General features: G+C 44.3%; 1 protein-coding gene across 2 annotated transcripts in view; it reads right to left on the reverse strand.

Moving 5' to 3' along the window:
• Nucleotides 1-12,258: 12,258 nt before the first annotated feature.
• Nucleotides 12,259-21,800, reverse strand: part of iqsec1b (IQ motif and Sec7 domain ArfGEF 1b) — a 77,543-nt gene continuing 68,001 nt past the window's right edge. Inside the window, exon 13 of one of the 2 annotated variants that reach the window (XM_029692712.1) lies at nt 12,259-14,128. In XM_029692712.1, the coding sequence (XP_029548572.1) occupies nt 13,688-14,128 (441 nt within the window). In that variant the 3' untranslated portion in view covers nt 12,259-13,687. The remainder of the gene's footprint in view (nt 14,129-21,800) is intronic. The other variant, XM_029692713.1, reaches the window with a different exon arrangement.

Below are 21,800 nucleotides of genomic sequence, written 5' to 3' on the forward strand. Positions count from 1 at the left end.
AAGGGAGGGTTCTGAGTCAAAGGTGAACAAGGTGATTAGCTCAAAGAACTCTAAATCCAAAGATGTGTTTGGGCTGGACTCTACCTTTCTTAAAAACTACAAAGAGTCACTCATTGGCCCCATTACTAAGGTCACCAGCACATTTATTGGTCTGGGGGTGTTTCCAAGGGTATGGAAGTCAGCCATAATAACGGTCATCTTTAAATCGGGCGACCCTGCTGACGTGAGTAACTACAGGCCCATTAGTATACTACCTGTAGTGTCGAAGGTTGTTGAAAAGTGTGTAGCAGAACAACTGATTTCCCACCTCAACAACAGCCCCTTCACATTACACTCCATGCAGTTTGGCTTCAGAGCGAAACACTCCACAGAAACGGCCAACTGCTTTCTTCTGGAAAATGTGAAGAAGTCCAAGATGGACAAAGGGGGCGTTGTTGGGGCTGTGTTTCTGGACCTAAGGAAGGCTTTCGATACTGTTAACCATGAGATTCTCATCACAAAATTGTCCAAGTTCAACTTTTCCCCCGAAGCCTTGAGATGGATGAAATCATACCTTGAAGGCAGAACTCAGTGCGTCAGAGTGAGCAATGAGCTGTCGCCCACTCTTAGCTATGATGTGGGCGTGCCCCAAGGGTCAATACTGGGGCCCCTCCTGTTCAGCCTGTACATTAATGATCTGCCTTCTGTCTGTACTGGGTCTGAAGTTCAAATGTATGCAGATGATACAGTGATATATGTGCATGCAAAGAACAAACAACAAGCTGCAGAAGAACTCACTACTGTAATGGTCCAGGTTACAAAGTGGCTCAGTGACTCGTGTTTGCATCTCAATGTGAAAAAAACTGTTTGCATGTTCTTCACAAAGAGGGCAACAGATGCTACTGAGCCAGATGTCTATGTGTCAGGGGAGAAGCTCCAGGTGGTATCTGATTTTAAGTACCTTGGCATCATACTTGATTCCAACCTCTCTTTTAAAAAGCATGTGAAAAAGGTAATTCAAATAACCAAATTCAACCTAGCTAATTTCCAATTTATACGAAATTGTTTGACCACAGAGGTAGCAAGACTGTACTTCAAATCGATGATACTCCCCCACTTAACATACTGCTTGACTAGTTGGACCCAAGCTTGCTGTACAACATTAAAACCCATTCAGTCTGTCTACAAACAGGCTCTCAAAGTGCTCGATAGGAAGCCCAATAGCCATCATCACTGTTACATCCTCAGAAAGCATGAGCTCCTGAGTTGGGAAAATCTTGTGCAATACACCGACGCATGTCTTGTATTCAAGATCCTAAATGGCCTAGCTCCCCCTCCACTCAGTATTTTTGTTAAACAGAAAACCCAAACATATGGCAGTAGATCCACAAGGTCTGCCATGAGAGGTGACTGTATAGTTCCCTTAAGGAAAAGCACCTTTAGTCAATCCACTTTCTCTGTGAGAGCGTCCCATGTCTGGAATACACTGCCATCAGACACACATAACTGCACCACATATCACACTTTCACAAAATGCATGAAGACATGGCTAAAGGTCAATCAGATTTGTGAACATAATCACTAGCTGTGTATTACCACTTTCCATGTTGTCTGTTGTCTGTAGCTTGTGAGGTGTGGAAACACTTTGTTGTTTTTATGGATTTTGTCTTGTTGCTTTTTGTTCTATGTTGCTCTGTCTGTATGCTACATCTTGCTTGTCCTATGTTGCTCTGTCTGCATGCTATGTCTTGCTTGTCCTATGTTACTCTGCGTGTGCTCACTGTTCAATGATTGTCTGTATTGTAATTGTTTTTAATAACGTGCCCAGGGACTGCGGTTGAAAATTAGCCGGCTGGCTAAAACCGGCACTTTTACTGAAACGTTGATTAATGTGCACTGTCCCTGTAAAAATAAAATAAATAAACTCAAACTCAAGTGTGCTAAAGCAGTGAAAAAAACACACTTAGGGAGGAGGCTTCTGATGTTAACATGCATGAAACCAAGGCTTTTACGCTTACAGAAGTCAACAAATGATAGCGCCTGGGGAATACGAGTGGAACTGGGGGTTACAGGGCCTGGGTTAACCTCTACATCACCAGAGGAACAGAGGAGGAGTAGGATAAGGATTCGGCTAAAGGCTAAAGGCTATAAGAACTGGTCGTCAATTAACGTAGGCGAGGTCACTGCATGTGTGTGGGGTGGGACGAAAGAGCTATCTAAGGCATTTTGAGCGGGACTGAGGGCTCTACAGTGAAATAAAGCAATACAAACTAGCCAAGACAGCAGTAGACAAGGCACAATGACATTAGAGAGAGGCATAAAGCAATCACAGGTGTTGATCAGGAGAGCTGACAACAACAGGTAAATGGCAATGAAAGGGCAGAACGGGTCAGTTAGATACATGCAGGACATGAGTTCGAGGCTGGGGCCGACAGGTAAACAAAATGAGATACTGTGTTATTGAAACAGTCCAGGGGGCATCAGCTGTGTAGCCGAGTGATCATAGGGTCAAAAGAGTAGCAATAGGTGAATCAGGGTGCTGTATGGTATTCGGCAAGGGGCGACAAGTAGCCTAGTGGTTAGAGCATTGCACTAGTAACCGAAAGGTTGCAAGATCGGAACCCTGAGCTGACAAGGTAAAAATCTGTCGTTCTTCCCCTGAACAAGGCAGTTAACCCACTGTTCCTAGGCCGTCATTGAAAATAAGAATTTGTTCTTAACTGACTTGCCTAGTTAAATAAAGGTAAAATAAAAAATTCACTACTTCGCTGGGCGAACAGGGGACACAGCATTCAGAAAAGACTAACAGGCCGGGCTAGTAGATGGTTCTGCGGCGATATCGTAACAGAATAGCCTGTTGAGACCACATTGGGCGATCACGTCAGTAGTCCAGTCGTGATGGATCGTGGGGCTTTGTGTCGACAATAAAGGATCCAGGCCAATTGGCAAAGGACGTATTGTAGCCCTAGAATTAGCTGGTATATGGGCCTAGCTTGAGGCTAGCTTAAGGCTAGCTGGTGCTCAAATCAAAGTTTATTTGTCACGTGCGCCGAATACAACAGGTGTAGACCTTACAGTCAAATGCTTACTTACAGGCTTTAACCAATAGTGCGAAAAAAAGATGTGTGTGTAAGTAAAGAAATAAATCAATAGTAAAAAGACATTCGCTTCGGGACAGAGGCGTTAGCTAACAGTAGCCACTCGTTTGCAGCTAGCTAGCTAGTTAGCAGCTAGCTAGGAGTAATGATCCAGAGCGGCAGGAATCCGGTGATATGGTAGATAGAAGCAGTCTGATATGCTCTAGGTTGATATTGCACTGTGCAGACTGGCAGGTAATTGTCTGAGCTAAGGCTGGCTGATTCCAGGGAGAAAAGGTGAGGACTGCTAGCCGTGGCCAACAAAGACTAGTAGCTAGTTAGCTGGCTAGCTCCTGATGGAAGTTCCAGTTAGTTAGCTGGCTAGTTAGCTGGCTAGCTCCTGATAGAAGTTCCAGTTATAAGGAATGAAAATAGCAGATCCGTACCTCATTGGGTGAGGCAGGTTGCAGGAAAGTTTATTTAGTTCGTAGATAGAAGTGAGATTAAGGTATATACGAAAAAAGTCCAGCTATTTACAAGGGATAAGACACGGGATAAGACAAAGACAGATATACATGTCCTACTGCGCCGCCATCTTGGATTTTATGACTATTGACAAGTGACTATTGTAGCTGGAAACGGCAGATATTTGATGGAATATCTACATAGGCTTACACAGGGGCTTTAGCCCCCTAAAATATTCATTAGCCCCCCCCTAAATAAATCAATATCAGTCAATATATTTTTTTCAGTGATTTCTTTTTTTTGGTCAACCGTTCCATCGCAACTTAAACTGGGGGAGGCTGCTGCTGCAGAGGCTGCTGCATGCGCTAGTGACTGTTCAACTTCAGCAAAGATGGCTGACAAAAATACTAGGATGGAAGCAAATGTAAGTGATTATAACGTAATAACGAATCATGCAAAAAAAATACAGTTGACAGGAATAAGTTAGTTAATGTAGAGACAAACGATTAGGCTTTTTTTTATCATAAAGTTCATTTACGAAAATCGTGATTTAGCAAGCTAGTTGGCTAGCTTTATGGGTGTTGTGACATGAGTATGAAATTGTAATTCTGGTTGTTTAATGTTTTAGGGACTCCTGAAACAACCAGCAAACCAGACTGTCGTCTTGTGAAACAGTGGATGTAAAGAATCTAGCTAGATAAAGCATTTACTGCAAATTGAATGTACAATTTTGTAAGCTTGCCTTGCTGATATTTGCTATGCAATGCAGATAGATGAAATAACGTAGCTAGCTATGTTCTTGCTTATTGTGCTATCATAGCCAGTTGTATCAACTTCAAAACAGTCTGAATGACATTAATGAAGCCTATGGATTGAGTAGAATATAATATAACTTTGTGCCAAGGATGCAAGTTGTATATACTGTTGAAGTCGGAAGTTTACATACACCTTAGCCAAATACACAATTCCTGATATTTAATCCTAGTAAAAATTCCCTGTCTTAGGTCAGTTAGGATCACCACTTTATTTTAAGAATGTGTAATGTCAGAATAATAGTAGAGAGAATGATTTATTTCAGCTTTTATTTCTTTCATCACATTCCCAGTGGGTCAGAAGTTTACATACACTCAATTAGTATTTGGTAGCATTGGCTTTGAATTGTTTAACTGGGTGAAACATTTCAGGTAGCCTTCCACAAGCTTCCCACAATAAATTGGGTGAATTTTGGCCCATTCCTCCTGACAGAGCTGGTGTAACTGGGTCAGGTTTGTAGAGCTTTTACAGTTCTGCCCACACATTTTCTATAGGATTGAGGTCAGGGCTTTGTGATGGCCACTCCAATACCTTGACTTTGTTGACCCTAAGCCCCTTTGCTTCAACTTTGGAAGTATGTTTGGGGTCATTGTCGATTTGGACGACCCATTTGAGACCAAGCTTTAACTTCCTGACTGATGTCTTGAGATGTTGCTATAATATATCCACGTAATTTTACTTCCTCATGATGCCATCTATTTTGTGAAGTGCACCAGTCCCTTCTGCAGCAAAGCACCCCACAACATCATTATCTCTACTTTTATTCCGACATTTCACGTTCATTTAATAAAGTGATGATCCTAAATTACCTAGTACAATTTTTACCAGGATTAAATGTCAGGAAATGTGAAAAACTGAGTTTAAATGTATTTAATTAAGGTGTATGTAAACTTCCGACTTTAACTGTATTTTCAGGTCTCCCCATTGACGTTCGATCGGGTTCAAGTCTGGGCTTTGTCTGGGCAACTCAAGGACATTCACAGACTTGTCCCGAAGCCACTCCTGCATTGTCTTGACTGTGTGTTTAGGGTTGTTGTCCTGTTGGAAGGTGAACCTTTGCCCCAGTCTGAGGTCCTGAACACTCTGGAGCAGGTTTGCATCAAGGATATATCTGTACATTGCTCCGTTCATCTTTCCCTCAATCCTGACTAGTCTCCCAGTTCCTGCCGCTGAAGAACATCCCAACAGCATGATGCTGCCATCACCATGCTTCACCGTAGAGATGGTGCCAGGTTTCCTCCAGACGTGACTCTTGGTATTCAGGCCAGAGAGTTCAATCTTGGTTTCATCAGACCATAGAATCTTGTTTGTTTCTATGGTCTGAAAGTCTTTTAGGTGGTTTTTGGCCAACTCCAAGTGGGCTTCCATGTGCCTTTTACTGAGGAGTGTCTTCCGTCTGGCCATTCTACGATAAAAGGCCTGATTGGTGGAGTGCTGCTAATATGGTTGTCCTTCTGGAAGGTTCTCCCATCTCCACAGACAAATTCTGGAGCACTGTCAATTTGACCATCGGGTTCTTGGTCACCTCCCTGACCAAGGCCCTTCTCCCCTGATTGCTCAGTTTTGCCAGGCAGCCAGCTCTAGGAAGGCTGTTGGTGGTTCCAAACTTCTTCCATTTATGAATGATGGAGGCCACTGTGTTCTTGGGTACATTCAATGCTGTAGAAATGTTTTGGTACCCTTCCCTAGATCTGTGCCTCGTCACAATCCTGTCTCGGAGCTGTACGGACAATTCCTTCGACCTTATGGCTTGGTTTTTGTTCTGACATGCACTGTCAACTGTGGGACCTTATATAGACAGGTGTGCCTTTCCAAATCATGTCCACTCAATTGAATTTACCACAGGTTGAGTCCAATGAAGTTGTAGAAACATCTCAATTTCAAGTCTCATAGCAATACGTATGAATACTTATGTAAATAAGGTATTTCTGTTTCTGAAAAATGTCTAAAAAACAGTTTTCACTATGTCATTATTGGGTATTGTGTGTAGTTTGATGAGATGTTTTATTTATTTTTAAACCATTTTAGTATAAGGCTGTAACGTAACAAAATGTGTAAAAAGTCTCAAACTAGACACTCTAATGTACTTGTCCTGTTGCTCGGTTGTGCACCGGGGCCTCCCACTCCTCTTTCTATTCTGGTTAGAGCCAGTTTGCGCTGTTCTGTGAAGGGAGTAGTATACAGCGTTGTACGAGATCTTCAGTTTCTTGGCAATTTCTTGCATGGAATATCCTTCATTTCTCTGAACAAGAATAGACTGACGAGTTTCATAATACATTTTTATATTTCTGGTCAATTTGAGCCTGTAATCGAACCCACAAATGCTGATGCTCCAGATACTCAACTAGTCTAAAGAAGGCCAGTTTTATTGCTTCTTTAATCAGGACAACAGTTGCAAAAGGGTTTTCTAATGATCAATTAGCCTTTTAAAATTATAAACTTGGATTAGCTAACACAACATGCCATTGGAACACAGGAGTGATGTTTGCTGATAAATGGGCCTCTGTACGCCTATGTAGATATTCCATAAAAAAATCAGCCGTTTCCAGCTACAATAGTCATTTACAACATTAACAATGTCTACACTGTATTTCTGATCAATTTGATCTTATTTTAATGGCAAAAAAATGTGCTTTCTTTTCAAAAACAAGGACATTTCTAAGTGACTCCAAACTTTTGAACGGTAGTGTGTGTATATATATATACACATACTTACAGCCATATAGTTTACTGTATATATGGTTCTGGAGAGGACTAAAGCCATATAGTATACCACATATATATTTCTAGAGAGGACTACAGCAGTATGTACACATGGAGAGGACTACAGCAGTATGTACACATGGAGAGGACTGCACATGGAGAGGACTACAGCAGTATGTACACATGGAGAGGACTACAGCAGTATGTACACATGGAGAGGACTGCACATGGAGAGGACTACAGCAGTATGTACACATGGAGAGGACTACAGCAGTATGTACACATGGAGAGGACTGCACATGGAGAGGACTACAGCAGTATGTACACATGGAGAGGACTGCACATGGAGAGGACTACAGCAGTATGTACACATGGAGAGGACTGAACCGTGGAGAGGACGACTGCAGTATGTACACATGGAGAGGACTACAGCAGTATGTACACATGGAGAGGACTACAGCAGTATGTACACATGAAGAGGACTACAGCAGTATGTACACATGGAGAGGACTACAGCAGTATGTACACATGGAGAGGACTACAGCAGTATGTGCACATGGAGAGGACTACAGCAGTATGTACACATGGAGAGGACTACAGCAGTATGTACACATGGAGAGGACTACAGCAGTATGTACACATGGAGAGGACTACTGCAGTATGTACACATGAAGAGGACTACAGCAGTATGTACACATGGAGAGGACTACAGCAGTATGTACACATGGAGAGGACTACAGCAGTATGTACACATGGAGAGGACTACAGCAGTATGTACACATGGAGAGGACTACTGCAGTATGTACGTATATGAAGCACACATAAACAACACAACACACCCATGGATAACGAGACAAAACAAAGATGGAGGACAGACAGGGTCACACTCAGCCAGCAGATATTGTACAGTCGTGGCCAAAAGTTTTGAGAATGACACAAATATTAATTTTCAGTCTGCTGCCTCAGTTTGTATGATGGCAATTTGCATATACTCCAGAATGTTATGAAGAGTGATCAGATGATTTGCAATTAATTGCAAAGTCCCTCTTTGCCATGCAAATGAACTGAATCCCAAAAAAACATTTCCACTGCATTTCATCCCTGCCACAAAAGGACCAGCTGACATCATGTCAGTGATTCTCTCGTTAACACAGGTGTGAGTGTTGACGAGGACAAGGCTGGAGATCACTCTGTCATACTGATTGAGTTCGAATAACAGACTGGAAGCTTCAAAAGGAGGGTGGTGCTTGGAATCATTGTTCTTCCTCTGTCAACCATGGTTACCTGCAAGGAAACACATGCCGTCATCATTGCTTTGCACAAAAAGGACTTCATAGGCAAGGATATTGCTGCCAGTAGGATTGCACCTAAATCAAACATTTATCAGATCATCAAGAACTTCAAGGAGAGCGGTTCAATTGTTGTGAAGAAGGCTTCAGGGCGCCCAAGAAAGTCCAGCAAGTGCCAGGACCATCTCCTAAAGTTGATTCACCAGTACAGAGCTTGCTCAGGAATGGCAGCAGGCAGGTGTGAGTGCATCTGCACGCACAGTGAGGCGAAGACTTTTGGAGGATGGCCTGGTTTCAAGAAGGGCAGCAAATAAGCCACTTCTCTCCAGGAAAAACATCAGGGACAGAGTGATATTCTGCAAAAGGTACAGGGATTGGACTGCTGAGGACTTGGGTAAAGTCATTTTCTCTGATGAATCCCCTTTCCGATTGTTTGGGGCATCCAGAAAAAAGCTTGTTCGGAGAAGACAAGGTGAGCGCTACCATCAGTCCTGTGTCATGCCAACAGTAAAGCATCCTGAGACCATTCATGTGTGGGGTTGCTTCTCAGCCAAGGGAGTGGGCTCACTCTCAATTTTGCCTAAGAACACAGCCATAAATAAAGAATGGTACCAACACATCCTCCGAGAGCAACTTCTCCCAAACATCCAGGAACAGTTTGGTGACGAACAATGCCTTTTCCAGCATGATGGAGCACCTTTCCATAAGGCAAAAGTGATAACTAAGTGGCTCAGGGAACAAAACATCAATATTTTGTGTCCATGGCCAGGAAACACCCCAGACATTAATCCCATTGAGAACGTGTGGTCAATCCTCAAGAGGCAGGTGGACAAACAAAACCCCACAGATTCTGACAAACTCCAAGCATTGATTATGCAAGAAGGTGCTGCCATCAGTCAGGATGTGGCCCAGAAGTTAATTGACAGCATGCCAGGGGCTTCCCTGTGGCTCAGTTGGTAGAGTGTGGTGTTTGCAACACCAGCATGGTGTGTGCAACGCCAGGGTTGTGTGTTCAATTCCCACGGAGGGCCAGTACAAGAAAAAAAGTGAAATGAAATGTATGCATTCACTACTGTAAGTCGCTCTGGATAAGAGCATCTGCTAAATGACTAAAATGTAAATGTAGATTGCAGCGGTATTGAAAAAGAAGGGTCAACACTGCAAATATTGACTCTTTGCATCAACTTCATGTAATTGTCAATAAAATCCTGTGACACTTATGAAATGCTTGTAATTATACTTCAGTATTCCATAGTAACATCTGACAAAAATATCTAAAGACACTGAAGCAGCAAACTTTGTGGAAATTAATATTTATGTCATTCTCAAAACTTTTGGCCACGGCTGTACTTCCTGAAGACAGCCAGTCAATCTGTTTTACTGTGAAACCAACACTGACACAATGAGAGTCATTCAGCTGTCAGCTAGTCGTTCTGCTAGGCTTCAGCCCGCTAGGTTCAGGCTTCAGCCCGCTAGGTTCAGCCCACTAGGTTCAGCCTTCAGCCCGCTAGGTTCAGCCCGCTAGGTTCAGGCTTCAGCCCGCTAGGTTCAGACTTCAGCCCGCTAGGTTCAGCCCGCTAGGTTCAGCCCGCTATGTTCAGGCTTCAGCCCGCTAGGTTCAGCCTTCAGCCCGCTAGGTTCAGCCCGCTAGGTTCAGCCTTCAGCCCGCTAGGTTCAGCCCGCTATGTTCAGGCTTCAGCCCGCTAGGTTCAGCCTTCAGCCCGCTAGGTTCAGGCTTCAGCCCGCTAGATTCAGCCCGCTAGGTTCAGCCTTCAGCCCGCTAGGTTCAGGCTTCAGCCCGCTAGATTCAGCCCACTAGGTTCAGGATTCAGCCCGCTAGGTTCAGCCCGCTAGGATCAGGCTTCAGCCCGCTAGGTTCAGCCTGCTAGTCTAGCATAAAATCCCACCCGTCTCCTATACCCGTCCTTCAAATCAAAACATGAAACCTCTTTAAGCAAAACACAGATTTCATCCAATACATCCTGCAAAATCAAATGCATGTTTTATTAGCCTCTAAAAAAATGTTTAAAATAAAACAGCGGTAGGGTTCAGCCAGACTGCTGGGTGGAGGTGAATCCATATAAATCAGTGGTAGGGTTCAGCCAGACTGCTGGGTGGAGGTGAATCATATAAATCAGTGGTAGGGGTCAGCCACACTGCTGGGTGGAGGTGAATCCATATAAATCAGTGGTAGGGTTCAGCCAGACTGCTGGGTGGAGGTGAATCCATATAAATCAGTGGTAGGGTTCAGCCAGACTGCTGGGTGGAGGTGAATCCATATAAATCAGTGGTAGGGTTCAGCCAGACTGCTGGGTGGAGGTGAATCCATATAAATCAGTGGTAGGGTTCAGCCAGACTGCTGGGTGGAGGTAAATCATATAAATCAGTGGTAGGGTTCAGCCAGACTGCTGGGTGGAGGTGAATCCATATAAATCAGTGGTAGGGTTCAGCCAGACTGCTGGGTGGAGGTGAATCATATAAATCAGTGGTAGGGTTCAGCCAGACTTTTGGGTGGAGGTGAATCATATCAATCAGTGGTAGGGTTCAGCCAGACTGCTGGGTGGAGGTGAATCATATCAATCAGTGGTAGGGTTCAGCCAGACTGCTGGGTGGAGGTGAATCCATATAAATCAGTGGTAGGGTTCAGCCAGACTGCTGGGTGGAGGTGAATCCATATAAATCAGTGGTAGGGTTCAGCCAGACTGCTGGGTGGAGGTGAATCCATATAAATCAGTGGTAGGGTTCAGCCAGACTGCTGGGTGGAGGTGAATCCATATAAATCAGTGGTAGGGTTCAGCCAGACTTTTGGGTGGAGGTGAATCATATAAATTAGTGGTAGGGTTCAGCCAGACTTTTGGGTGGAGGTGAAACATATAAATCAGTGGTAGGGTTCAGCCAGACTGCTGGGTGGAGGTGAATCCATATAAATCAGTGGTAGGGTTCAGCCAGACTGCTGGGTGGAGGTGAATCCATATAAATCAGTGGTAGGGTTCAGCCAGACTGCTGGGTGGAGGTGAAGCCATATACATCAGTGGTAGGGTTCAGCCAGACTGCTGGGTGGAGGTAAATCATATAAATCAGTGGTAGAGTTCAGCCAGACTGCTGGGTGGAGGTGAATCCATATAAATCAGTGGTAGGGTTCAGCCAGACTGCTGGGTGGAGGTGAATCATATAAATCAGTGGTAGGGTTCAGCCACACTGCTGGGTGGAGGTGAATCATATAAATCAGTGGTAGGGTTCAGCCAGACTGCTGGGTGGAGGTGAATCATATAAATCAGTGGTAGGGTTCAGCCAGACTGCTGGGTGGAGGTGAATCATATAAATCAGTGGTAGGGTTCAGCCAGACTGCTGGGTGGAAGTTGAGGTGAAGCCATATAAATCAGTGGTAGGGTTCAGCCAGACTGCTGGGTGGAGGTGAATCATATAAATCAGTGGTAGGGTTCAGCCAGACTGCTGGGTGGAGGTGAATCCATATAAATCAGTGGTAGGGTTCAGCCAGACTGCTGGGTGGAAGTTGAGGTGAATCCATGAAGAGGTCCAGAGTTCGGCTATGTTCTGTTTTCCTTCCCCATCGAGACAGACCCGGTTTTATCCAGTTTAAACTGGACTGAACCGGTCAGTAGAACAGTAAACTAGTCTGAAGCAGTCTGATCTGGTTTGTCTCTATGAAGCACAGTGACTAACTCAGCTGAGATCCGGGCGGTAGATAAAGAACTATGCTGTGGAACCAGAACCAGCCAGGTAGAATCCTCACAGTTCTAATGCAAAGGTAACCAGATATATACACTGATAAGCTTAATAACTAATACAAGCTTTGATAGGCTTATTGATCAGAATAGTGAAACTATACCACAGGTCTGCTACGTAAATATAGTATAATACTGCCTTATGGAACCATGGTCTGTTAACAACAATAATAACAACAGTTGATTATATTATTATCATTATTTATACAAAATACATTAATATGCACGATATACACAAAGCAAAGTGACTAAATTAGTCAATGCTTTAATAATTGGCACAGTTATTTATGTCTGTTATTGTACAGGCAATGAGCTGCCAATATCACAGTGATATGACACCTACGGCTAGGCTGCATTACAACACCAGAACAGCTGCTAGCTATGTCTATAAACTGACTGTCACGTTGGGCTACACATTCTGAAGTCAGGCTGTTACTATTGAGAAACGTTTTCTGCTTCTGCCAACACTAGTAGGCAAGTAATAATATATGTGATAAATATTCCCAGTAATTCCTTGATTGATATAAAACAGAAAATAGATAAAGATTTAGATAGATGTATATTTTAAATAGCCATGGTGTTGACTTGCTTGGTAAGGAGAAGAAAGACATAATGTAGATATAATTTTAAAACCAGTTTTACTAAAGGATCAGTCTAGAGGAGCGCGTCTTTAGTTAAACCAGTTGTACTAAAGGATCAGTCTAGAGGAACGCGTCTTTCGTTAAACCAGTTGTAGTAAAGGATCAGTCTAGAGGAACACGTCTTTAGTTAAATCAGTTGCACTAAAGGATCAGTCTAGAGGAACGCGTCTTTAGTTAAACCAGTTGCACTAAAGGATCAGTCTAGAGGAACGCGTCTTTAGTTAAACCAGTTGCACTAAAGGATCAGTCTAGAGGAACGCGTCTTTAGTTAAACCAGTTGCACTGAAGGATCAGTCTAGAGGAACGCGTCTTTAGTTAAACCAGTTGCACTAAAGGATCAGTCTAGAGGAACGCGTCTTTAGTTAAACCAGTTGTACTAAAGGATCAGTCTAGAGGAACGCGTCTTTAGTTAAACCAGTTGTACTAAAGGATCAGTCTAGAGGAACGCGTCTTTAGTTAAACCAGTTGCACTAAAGGATCAGTCTAAAGTTAATTTCCTCCAATTCTGTACATTTTGCCATTGTGTATTCTATTAGTCTAACTCTCAACAATAAGTTAAGACACCAACTGTTCCCCCCAAAAATATATATTTTTTTTAATTGCTCATGCGTCTCGAGTTGCCCATTCCTGGTCTAGAAGAACATGTACTTTCTACGGTCTTAAGGTTGGCGATTAATTGCATGGACAGTTGGGAGGTACTTCTGACAGACCTAGTCAACTGGAGGACACCAGAGCTGGGCCATGGAACCTCCTCTTCTCCGTCTCCCTTGGAGGCTCTCTGGCTGAGGTGAGAATTCAGTCTAGATATCCATAATGTCAATCCAAACAACCATGTCCCGGTCCTGGTCAGCAGTCAGAGACATCTGTCCCCATTGTCTCTTGTAGGTCCAGTAGGGGACAGGAGCTCTAACCAGAGGTCCTGCCATCCATCCGTCCCTAGTCTGTCTCTAGGAGCTGTGTGTGCGTTTCTGTCCTCAAACCACGGTGCTGATGCCGCTGTGTTTGGGCTTGGTGGAGGAGGGAGTGGGGGTGGGAGGCAGTGGGTGGTGGTGAGGAGGAGGGGGAAGAGGCTGAGAGGAGGAGGGGGCAGACCCAGGGGCAGGGGGGTGGTAGTGGTGGTGGTGATGGTAGGGTGGAGGGTTCTGGCAGTACTGGGCTCCTTGAAGCAACTGGGCCTGTGTATCTGCCTGGCTCTGGGCCGTCTGGTGTAGGTTGGAGGGATGCACGGTACGGAAGTTGAGGGTGGGGTGCTGGGGGGACAAGGAGGGGGACTTGGCCCTCTTGGTCCCGAACAAAGAGCCCAGGAGGGAAGAGGAGGTGGTGGGGACGGAGTGTCCTCTGGAAGGACCGTCTCTGTCTCGGGAAGACGTGGCTCTGCGTCTCATGTGGGGACTGGGGTTGCTAATGATGGAGCCCTGTGGACCAGAGAGGACAGTTAGGACACAGACAGAGCAATCAGTCACACTGTTAAGTTACTAAACAGTGGTTACACTGTGGACCAGAGAGGACAGTTAGGACATACTGCAGACTTGGCAACCATTTCTCAGGGCAGACCAGACAATTGGTCAACCACTGATCAACTAACCTGGTCCTGGAGAGATACAGGAATGTGCAGGGTTTCGCTCTACCCCAACACAAATGCCAGCTGGTCATTAAGACCTTGTAAGCGGAATCAGGTTGTGTCAGTGCAGGGCTAGAACGAAAGCTTGCACCTCATGTAGCTCTTTAGGACTAGGATTGTGGAACACCTCTGTTTTCAGAAACAGAACAGGTGATATTAAACAAGGCTGTTTCTAATGAACCTTCATAGCCATGCTGCATCCGGACCAGGCAGAAGTATTATAAAGGATTATATTATGTTCACACCTGACATTCAAATCAAATCAAATATTATTTGTCAAATACGCCAAACACACCAGTTGTAGTAGACCTTACGGTGAAATGCTGAATAAAACAGGTGTAGTAGACCTTACAGTGAAATGCTGAATACAACAGGTGTAGTAGACCTCACAGTGAAATGCTGAATACAACAGGTGTAGTAGACCTCACAGTGAAATGCTTATTTACACCCGTTAACCAACAAGGCAGAAATAGAGTTAATAAAATATTTACTAAAAATACACCACCGGTCAAAACTTTTAGAACAACTACTCATTCAAGGTTTTTTTTTAATTTATTTTTTTACTATTTTCTACATTGTAGAATAATAGTGAAGACTCAAAACTATGAAATAACACATATGGAATCAAGTAGTAACCCCCAAAATATATTTTATATTGAGATTCTTCAAATAGACACCCTTTGCCTTGATGACAGTTTTGTACACTTTTGGTATTCTCTCAACCAGCTTCATGAGGTAGTCACCTGGAATGCATTTCAATTAACCGGTGTGGCTTGTTAGAAGTTAATTTGTGGAATCTCTTATCTTAATGCGAGGACACCAGATGCGTCTTAATGCGTTTGAGCCAATCAGTTGTGTTGTTACAAGGTAGAGGGGTATACAGAAGATAGCCCTATTTAGTAAAAGACCAAGTCCATATTATGGCAAGAACAGCTCAAATAAGCAAAGAGATAATGACAGTCCATCATTGCTTTAAGACATGAAAGTCAGCCAATACGGAACATTTCAAGAACTTTGAAAGTTTCTTCAAGTGCAGTCGCAAAAAACATCAAGTGCTATGATGAAACTGGCTCTCAAGAGGACCGCCACAGGAAAGGAAGACCCAGAGTTCCCTCTGCTGCAGAGGATACACTCATTAGAGTTACCAGCCTCATGAGGACCTCCACAGGAAAGGAAGACCCAGAGTTACCTCTGCTGCTGAGGATAAGTTCATTAGAGTTACCAGCCTCATGAGGACCGCCACAGGCAAGGAAGACCCAGAGTTACCTCTGCTGCAGAGGATAAGTTCATTAGAGTTACCAGCCTCATGAGGACCGCCACAGGAAAGGAAGACCCAGAGTTACCTCTGCTGCTGAGGATAAGTTCATTAGAGTTACCAGCCTCATGAGGACCGCCACAGGCAAGGAAGACCCAGAGTTACCTCTGCTGCAGAGGATAAGTTCATTAGAGTTACCAGCCTCATGAGGACCGCCACAGGAAAAGAAGACCCAGAGTTACCTCTGCTGCTGAGGATAAGTTCATTAGAGTTACCCGCCTCATGAGGATCGCCACAGGCAAGGAAGACCCAGAGTTACCTCTGCTGCAGAGGATAAGTTCATTAGAGTTACCAGCCTCATGAGGACCGCCACAGGCAAGGAAGACCCAGAGTTACCTCTGCTGCAGAGGATAAGCTCATTAGAGTTACCAGCCTCAGAAATTGCAGCCCAAATAAACGCTCCAGAGAGTTCCATTTTTTTTTAAAATCTTTATTTAACTAGGCAAGTCAGTTAAGAACAAATTCTTATTTACAATGACGGCCTACCAAAGGGCAAAAGGCCTCCTGCGGGGAAGGGGCTGGGAAGGGGGCTGGGATATAATTTTTTTTATATACATATTATATTGTGATGTCATTATGGGGTATTGTGTGTAGATTGATGAGGCAAATGTTTAATTTAATCCATTTTAGAATAAGGCTGTAATGTAACAAAGTGGAAAAAGTCAAGGGTTCTGAATACTTTCTGATTGTACTGTATATTAAATATATGTACACTACCGTTCAAAAGTTTGTGGTCACTTAGAAATGTTCTTGTTTTCCATGAAAACATACATGAAATTAGTTGCAAAATGAATAGGAAATATAGTCAAGACGTTGACAAGGTTATAAATAATGATTTTTCATTGAAATAATAATTGACTCCTTCAAACTTTTTTTATTTTCAAAGAATCCTCCATTTGCAATTACAGCTTTGCAGACCTTTGGCATTCTAGTTGTCAATTTGTTGAGGTAATCTTGTATCCTGAAGCATCTCCCACAAGTTGGATTGGCTTGATGGGCACTTCTTACGTACCATACGGTCAAGCTGCTCCCGCAACAGCTCAATAGGGTTGAGATCTGGTGACTGTACTGGCCACTCCATTATAGACAGAATACCAGCTGACTGCTTCTTCCCTAAATAGTTATTGCATAGTTTGGAGCTGTGCTTTGGGTCATTGTCCTGTTGTAGGAGGAAATTGTCTCCAATTAAGCGCCGTCCACAGGGTATGGCATGACGTTGCAAAATGGAGTGATAGCCTTCCTTCTTCAAGATCCCTTTTACCCTGTACAAATCGCCCACTTTACCACCACCAAAGCAGCCCCAGACCATCCCATTGCCTCCACCATGCTGACAGATGGCGTCAAGCACTCCTCCAGCATCTTTTCATTTTTTCTGCATCTCACAAATGTTCTTCTTTGTGATCCGAACACCTCAAACTTAGATTTGTTTGTCCATCACTATTGAAGCTGCCAGTTGAGGACTTGTAAGGTGTGTTTCTCAAACTAGACACTCTAATATACTTGTCCTCTTGCTCAGTTGTGCACCGGGGCCTCCCACTCCTCCTTCTATTCTGGTTAGAGCCAGTTTGCTCTGTTCTGTGAAGAGAGTAGTATACAGCGTTGTACGAGATCTTCAATTTCTTGACATTTTCTCACATTTTCTCACATGGAATAGCCTTCATTTCTCAGAAGAATAGACTGACGAGTTTCAGAAAGTAATTTGTTTCTGTCCATTTTGAGCCTGTAATCAAACCCACAAATACTGATGCTCCAGATACTCAACTAGTCTAAAGGCCAGTTTTATTGCTGCTTTAAATAAGTACAACAGTTTTCAGCTGTGCTAACATAATTGCAAAAGGGTTTTCTAATGATCAATTAGCCTTTTAAAATGATAAACTTGGATTAGCTAACACAACTTGCCATTGGAACACAGGAGTGATGGTTGCTGATAATGGGCCTCTGTACGCCTATGTAGATATTCCATTAAAAAATCAGCCGTTTCCAGCTACAATAGTCATTTACAACATTAACAATGTCTACACTGTATTTCTGATCAATTTGATGTTATTTTAATGGACAAAAAAAATGTGCTTTTCTTTCAAAAACAAGGACATTTCTAAGTGACCCCAAACTTTTGAACGGTAGTGCATATTTAAATATAGGACAAAACACACAACAAAATCAAAACAAAGTTTATTTGTCACGTGCGCCAAATACAACAGCGAAATGCTGACTTACAGGCTCTAACCAATAGTGCGAAAAAAAGGTGTGTGTGTGTGTGTAGGTAAGTAAAGAAATAAAACAACAGTAAAAAAAGACAGCTGAAAATAACAGTAGCAAGGCTACATACAGACACCGGTTAGTCAGGCTGATTGAGGTAGTATGTACATGTAGATATGGTTAAAGTGACTATGCATATATGATGAACAGAGAGTAGCAGTAGCGTAAAAGAGGGGGGGGGCACACAATGCAAATAGTCCAGGTAACCATTTGGTTACCTGTTCAGGAGACTTATGGCTTGGGGGTAAAAACTGTTGAGAAGCCTTTTTGTCCAAGACTTGCACTCCGGTACCGCTTGCCATGTGGTAGCAAGAGAACAGTCTATGACTTAGGTGGCTGGAGTCTTTGACAATTTTTGTGCCATCCTCTGACATCGCCTAGTATATAGGTCCTGGATGTCAGGAAGATTGGCCCCAGTGATGTACTGGGCTGTACGCACTACCCTCTGTAGCGCCTTACGGTCAGATGCCGAGCAGTTGCCATACCAGGCGGTGATGCAACCGGTCAGGATGCTCTCGATGGTGCAGCTGTAAACATTTTTGAGGATCTAGGGACCAATGCGAAATCTTTTCAGTCTCCTGAGGGGGAATAGGCTTTGTCGTGCCCTCTTCACAAACTGTCTTGGTGTGTTTGGACCATGATAGCTGGTTGGTGATGTGGACACCAAGGAACTTGAAACTCTTGACTCGCTCCATTTCAGTCCCTTCGATGTTATTGGGGGCCTGTTCGACCCTTCTTTTCCTATACTTCACAATAAGCTTCTTTGGCTTGGTCAAATTGAGAGAGTGGTTGTTGTCCTGTCACCACACTGCCAGGTCTCTGACCTCCTCCCTATAGGCAGTCTCATCGTTGTCGGTGATCAGGCCTACCACTGTTGTGTTGTCGGCAAACTTAACGATGGTGTTGAGATGTGCTTGGCCACGCAGTCGTGGATGAACATGGAGTACAAGAGGGGACAAGCAAGCACCCCTGAGGGGCCAAAATGTTGAGGATCAGCGTGGCGGTTGTGTTGTTGCCTATCCTTACCACCTGGGGGTGGCCCGTCAGGACATACAGGATCCAGCTGCAGAGGGATGTGTTTAATCCCAGGGTCCTTAGCTTAGTGATGAGCTTTGTGGGCACTATGGTGTTGAACCCTGAGCTGTAGTCAATTAACAGCATTCTCACATAGGTGTTCCTTTTGTCCAGGTGAGAAAGGGCAGTGTGGAGTGCTATTGAGATTGCGTCATCTGTGGATCTGTTGGGGAAGTATGTGAATTGGAGTGGGTCTAGGGTTTCTGGGATAATGATGTTGATGTGAGCCATGACCAGCCTTTCAAAGCACTTCATGGCTACAGACGTGAGTGCTACGGGGCGGTAATCATTTAGGCAGGTTACCTTCACTTCCTTGGGCACAGGGACTATGGTGGTCTTGAAACATATTCCAGACTCGACCAGGGAGAGGTTAAAAATGTCAGTGAAGACACTTGCCAGTTGGTCAGCGCATGCTGAGTACACGTCCTGGCAATCCGTCTGGCCTCGCGGCTTTGTGAATGTCGACCTGTTTAAATATCTTGCTCACATCCTACCGAGAGCGTGATCACATAATCATCCAGAACAGCTGGTACTTTCATGCTTTCTTCAGTTTTGCTTGCCTCAAAACGTGTTAACCCTCGCAAGGCTGCAGGCCCAGACGGCATCTTCGGCCGCGTCCTCAGAGCATGCGCAGACCAGCTGGCTAGTGTGTTTACAGAGATATTCAATCAGTCCTTATCCCAGTCTGCTGTCCCCACATGCTTCAAGAGGGCCACCATTGTTCCTGTTCCCAAGAAAGCTAAGGTAACTGAGCTAAATGACTACCGCCCTGTAGCACTCACTTCCATCATCATTAAGTGCTTTGAGAGACTAGTTAAGGATCATATCACCTGACACCCTAGACCCACTCCAATTTGCTTACCGCCCCAATAGGTCCACAGACGACGCAATTGCCATCACACTGCACACTGCCCTAACCCATCTGGACAAGAGGAATACCTATGTAAGAATGCTGTTCATCGATTACAGCTCAGCATTTAACACCATAGTACCCTCCAAACTCGTCATTAAGCTCGAGACCCTGGGTCTCGACCCCGCCCTGTGCAACTGGGTCCTGGACTTCCTGACGGGCCGCCCCCAGGTGGTGAGGGTAGGTAACAACATCTCCACCCCGCTGATCCTCAACACTGGGTCCCCACAAGGGTGCGTTCTCAGCCCTCTCCTGTACTCCCTGTTCACCCACGACTGCATGGCCATGCACGCATCCAACTCAATCATCAAGTTTGCAGACGACACTACAGTGGTAGGCTTGATTACCAACAACGACGAAACGGCCTACAGGGAGGAGGTGAGGGCCCTCGGAGTGTGGTGTCAGGAAAATAACCTCACACTCATTGTCAACAAAAACAAAAGAGATGATCGTGGACTTCAGGAAACAGCAGAGGGAGCAGCCCCTATCTACATTGACGGGACAATAGTGGAGAGGGTGGAGAGTTTTATGTTCCTCGGCGTACACATCACGGACAAACTGAAATGGTCCACCCACACAGACAGCGTGGTGAAGAAGGCGCAGCGCCTCTTCAACCTCAGGAGGCTGAAGAAATTTGGCTTGTCACCAAAAACACTCACAAACTTTTACAGATGCACAATCGAGAGCATCCTGTCGGGCTGTATCACTGCCTGGTACGGCAACTGCTCCGCCCACAACCATAAGGCTCTCCAGAGGGTAGTGAGGTCTGCACAACACATCACCGGGGGCAAGCTACCTGCCCTCCAGGACACCTACACCACCCGATGCCACAGGAAGACCAAAAAGATCATCAAGGACAATAACCACCCGAGCCACTGCCTGTTCACCCCGCTATCATCCAGAAGGCGAGGTCAGTACAGGTGCATCAAAGCTGGGACCGAGAGACTGAAAAGCAGCTTCTATCTCAAGGCCATCAGACTGTTAAACAGCTTCTATCTCAAGGCCATTAGACTGTTAAACAGCCATCACTAACATTGAGAGGCTGCTGCCAACATACTGACTCAACTCTCTAGCCACTTTAATCATTAAAAATTGGATGTAATAAAATTATCACTAGTCACTTTAAACAATGCCACTTTTTATAATGTTTACATACCCTACATTATTCATCTCATCACTCATTTATATATTTTTATGTAGATATTCGTATTCATTCCTTTACACTTGTGTGTATAAGGTAGTTGTGGAATTGTTAGGTTATTTTACTTGTTAGATATTACTGCACGGTCGGAACTAGAAGCACAAGCATTTCAATACACTTGCATTAACATCTGCTAACCATGTGTATGTGACAAATACATTTGATTTAAAAGACATTTAGCTCATCTGGTAGGCGCGCGTCACAAGGCAGCTCGCGGCTGGGTTTCCCTTTGTAGTCCGTTATAGTTTTCACGCCCTGCCACATCCGACGAGTGTCAGAGCCGGTGTGGTAGGATTCAATCTTAGTCCTGTATTGATGCTTTGACTGTTTGATGGTTTGTCTGAGGGAATAGAGGGATTTCTTATAAGCATCCGGATTAGTGTCCCGCTCCTTGAAGCCGCAGCTCTAGCCTTTAGCTCAGTGCGGATGTTGCCTGTAATCCTTGGCTTCTGGTTGGGAAATGTACGTACGGTCACTGTGGGGACGACGTCGTCGATGCACTTATTGATGAAGCCGGTGACTGAGGTGGTATACTCCTGAATGCCATTGAATGAATCCCAGAACATATTCCAGTCTGTGCTAGCAAAACAGTCCTGTAGCGTAGCATCCGCGTCATCTGACCACTTCCGTATTGAGCGAGTCACTGGTACTTCCTGCTTTAGTTGTTACTTGTAAACACGAATCAGGAGGATAGAATCATTGTCAGA

The sequence above is a fragment of the Salmo trutta genome, chromosome 16 (genome assembly GCF_901001165.1).
Source record: "Salmo trutta chromosome 16, fSalTru1.1, whole genome shotgun sequence".
Classification (NCBI taxonomy): Eukaryota; Metazoa; Chordata; class Actinopteri; order Salmoniformes; family Salmonidae; genus Salmo; species Salmo trutta.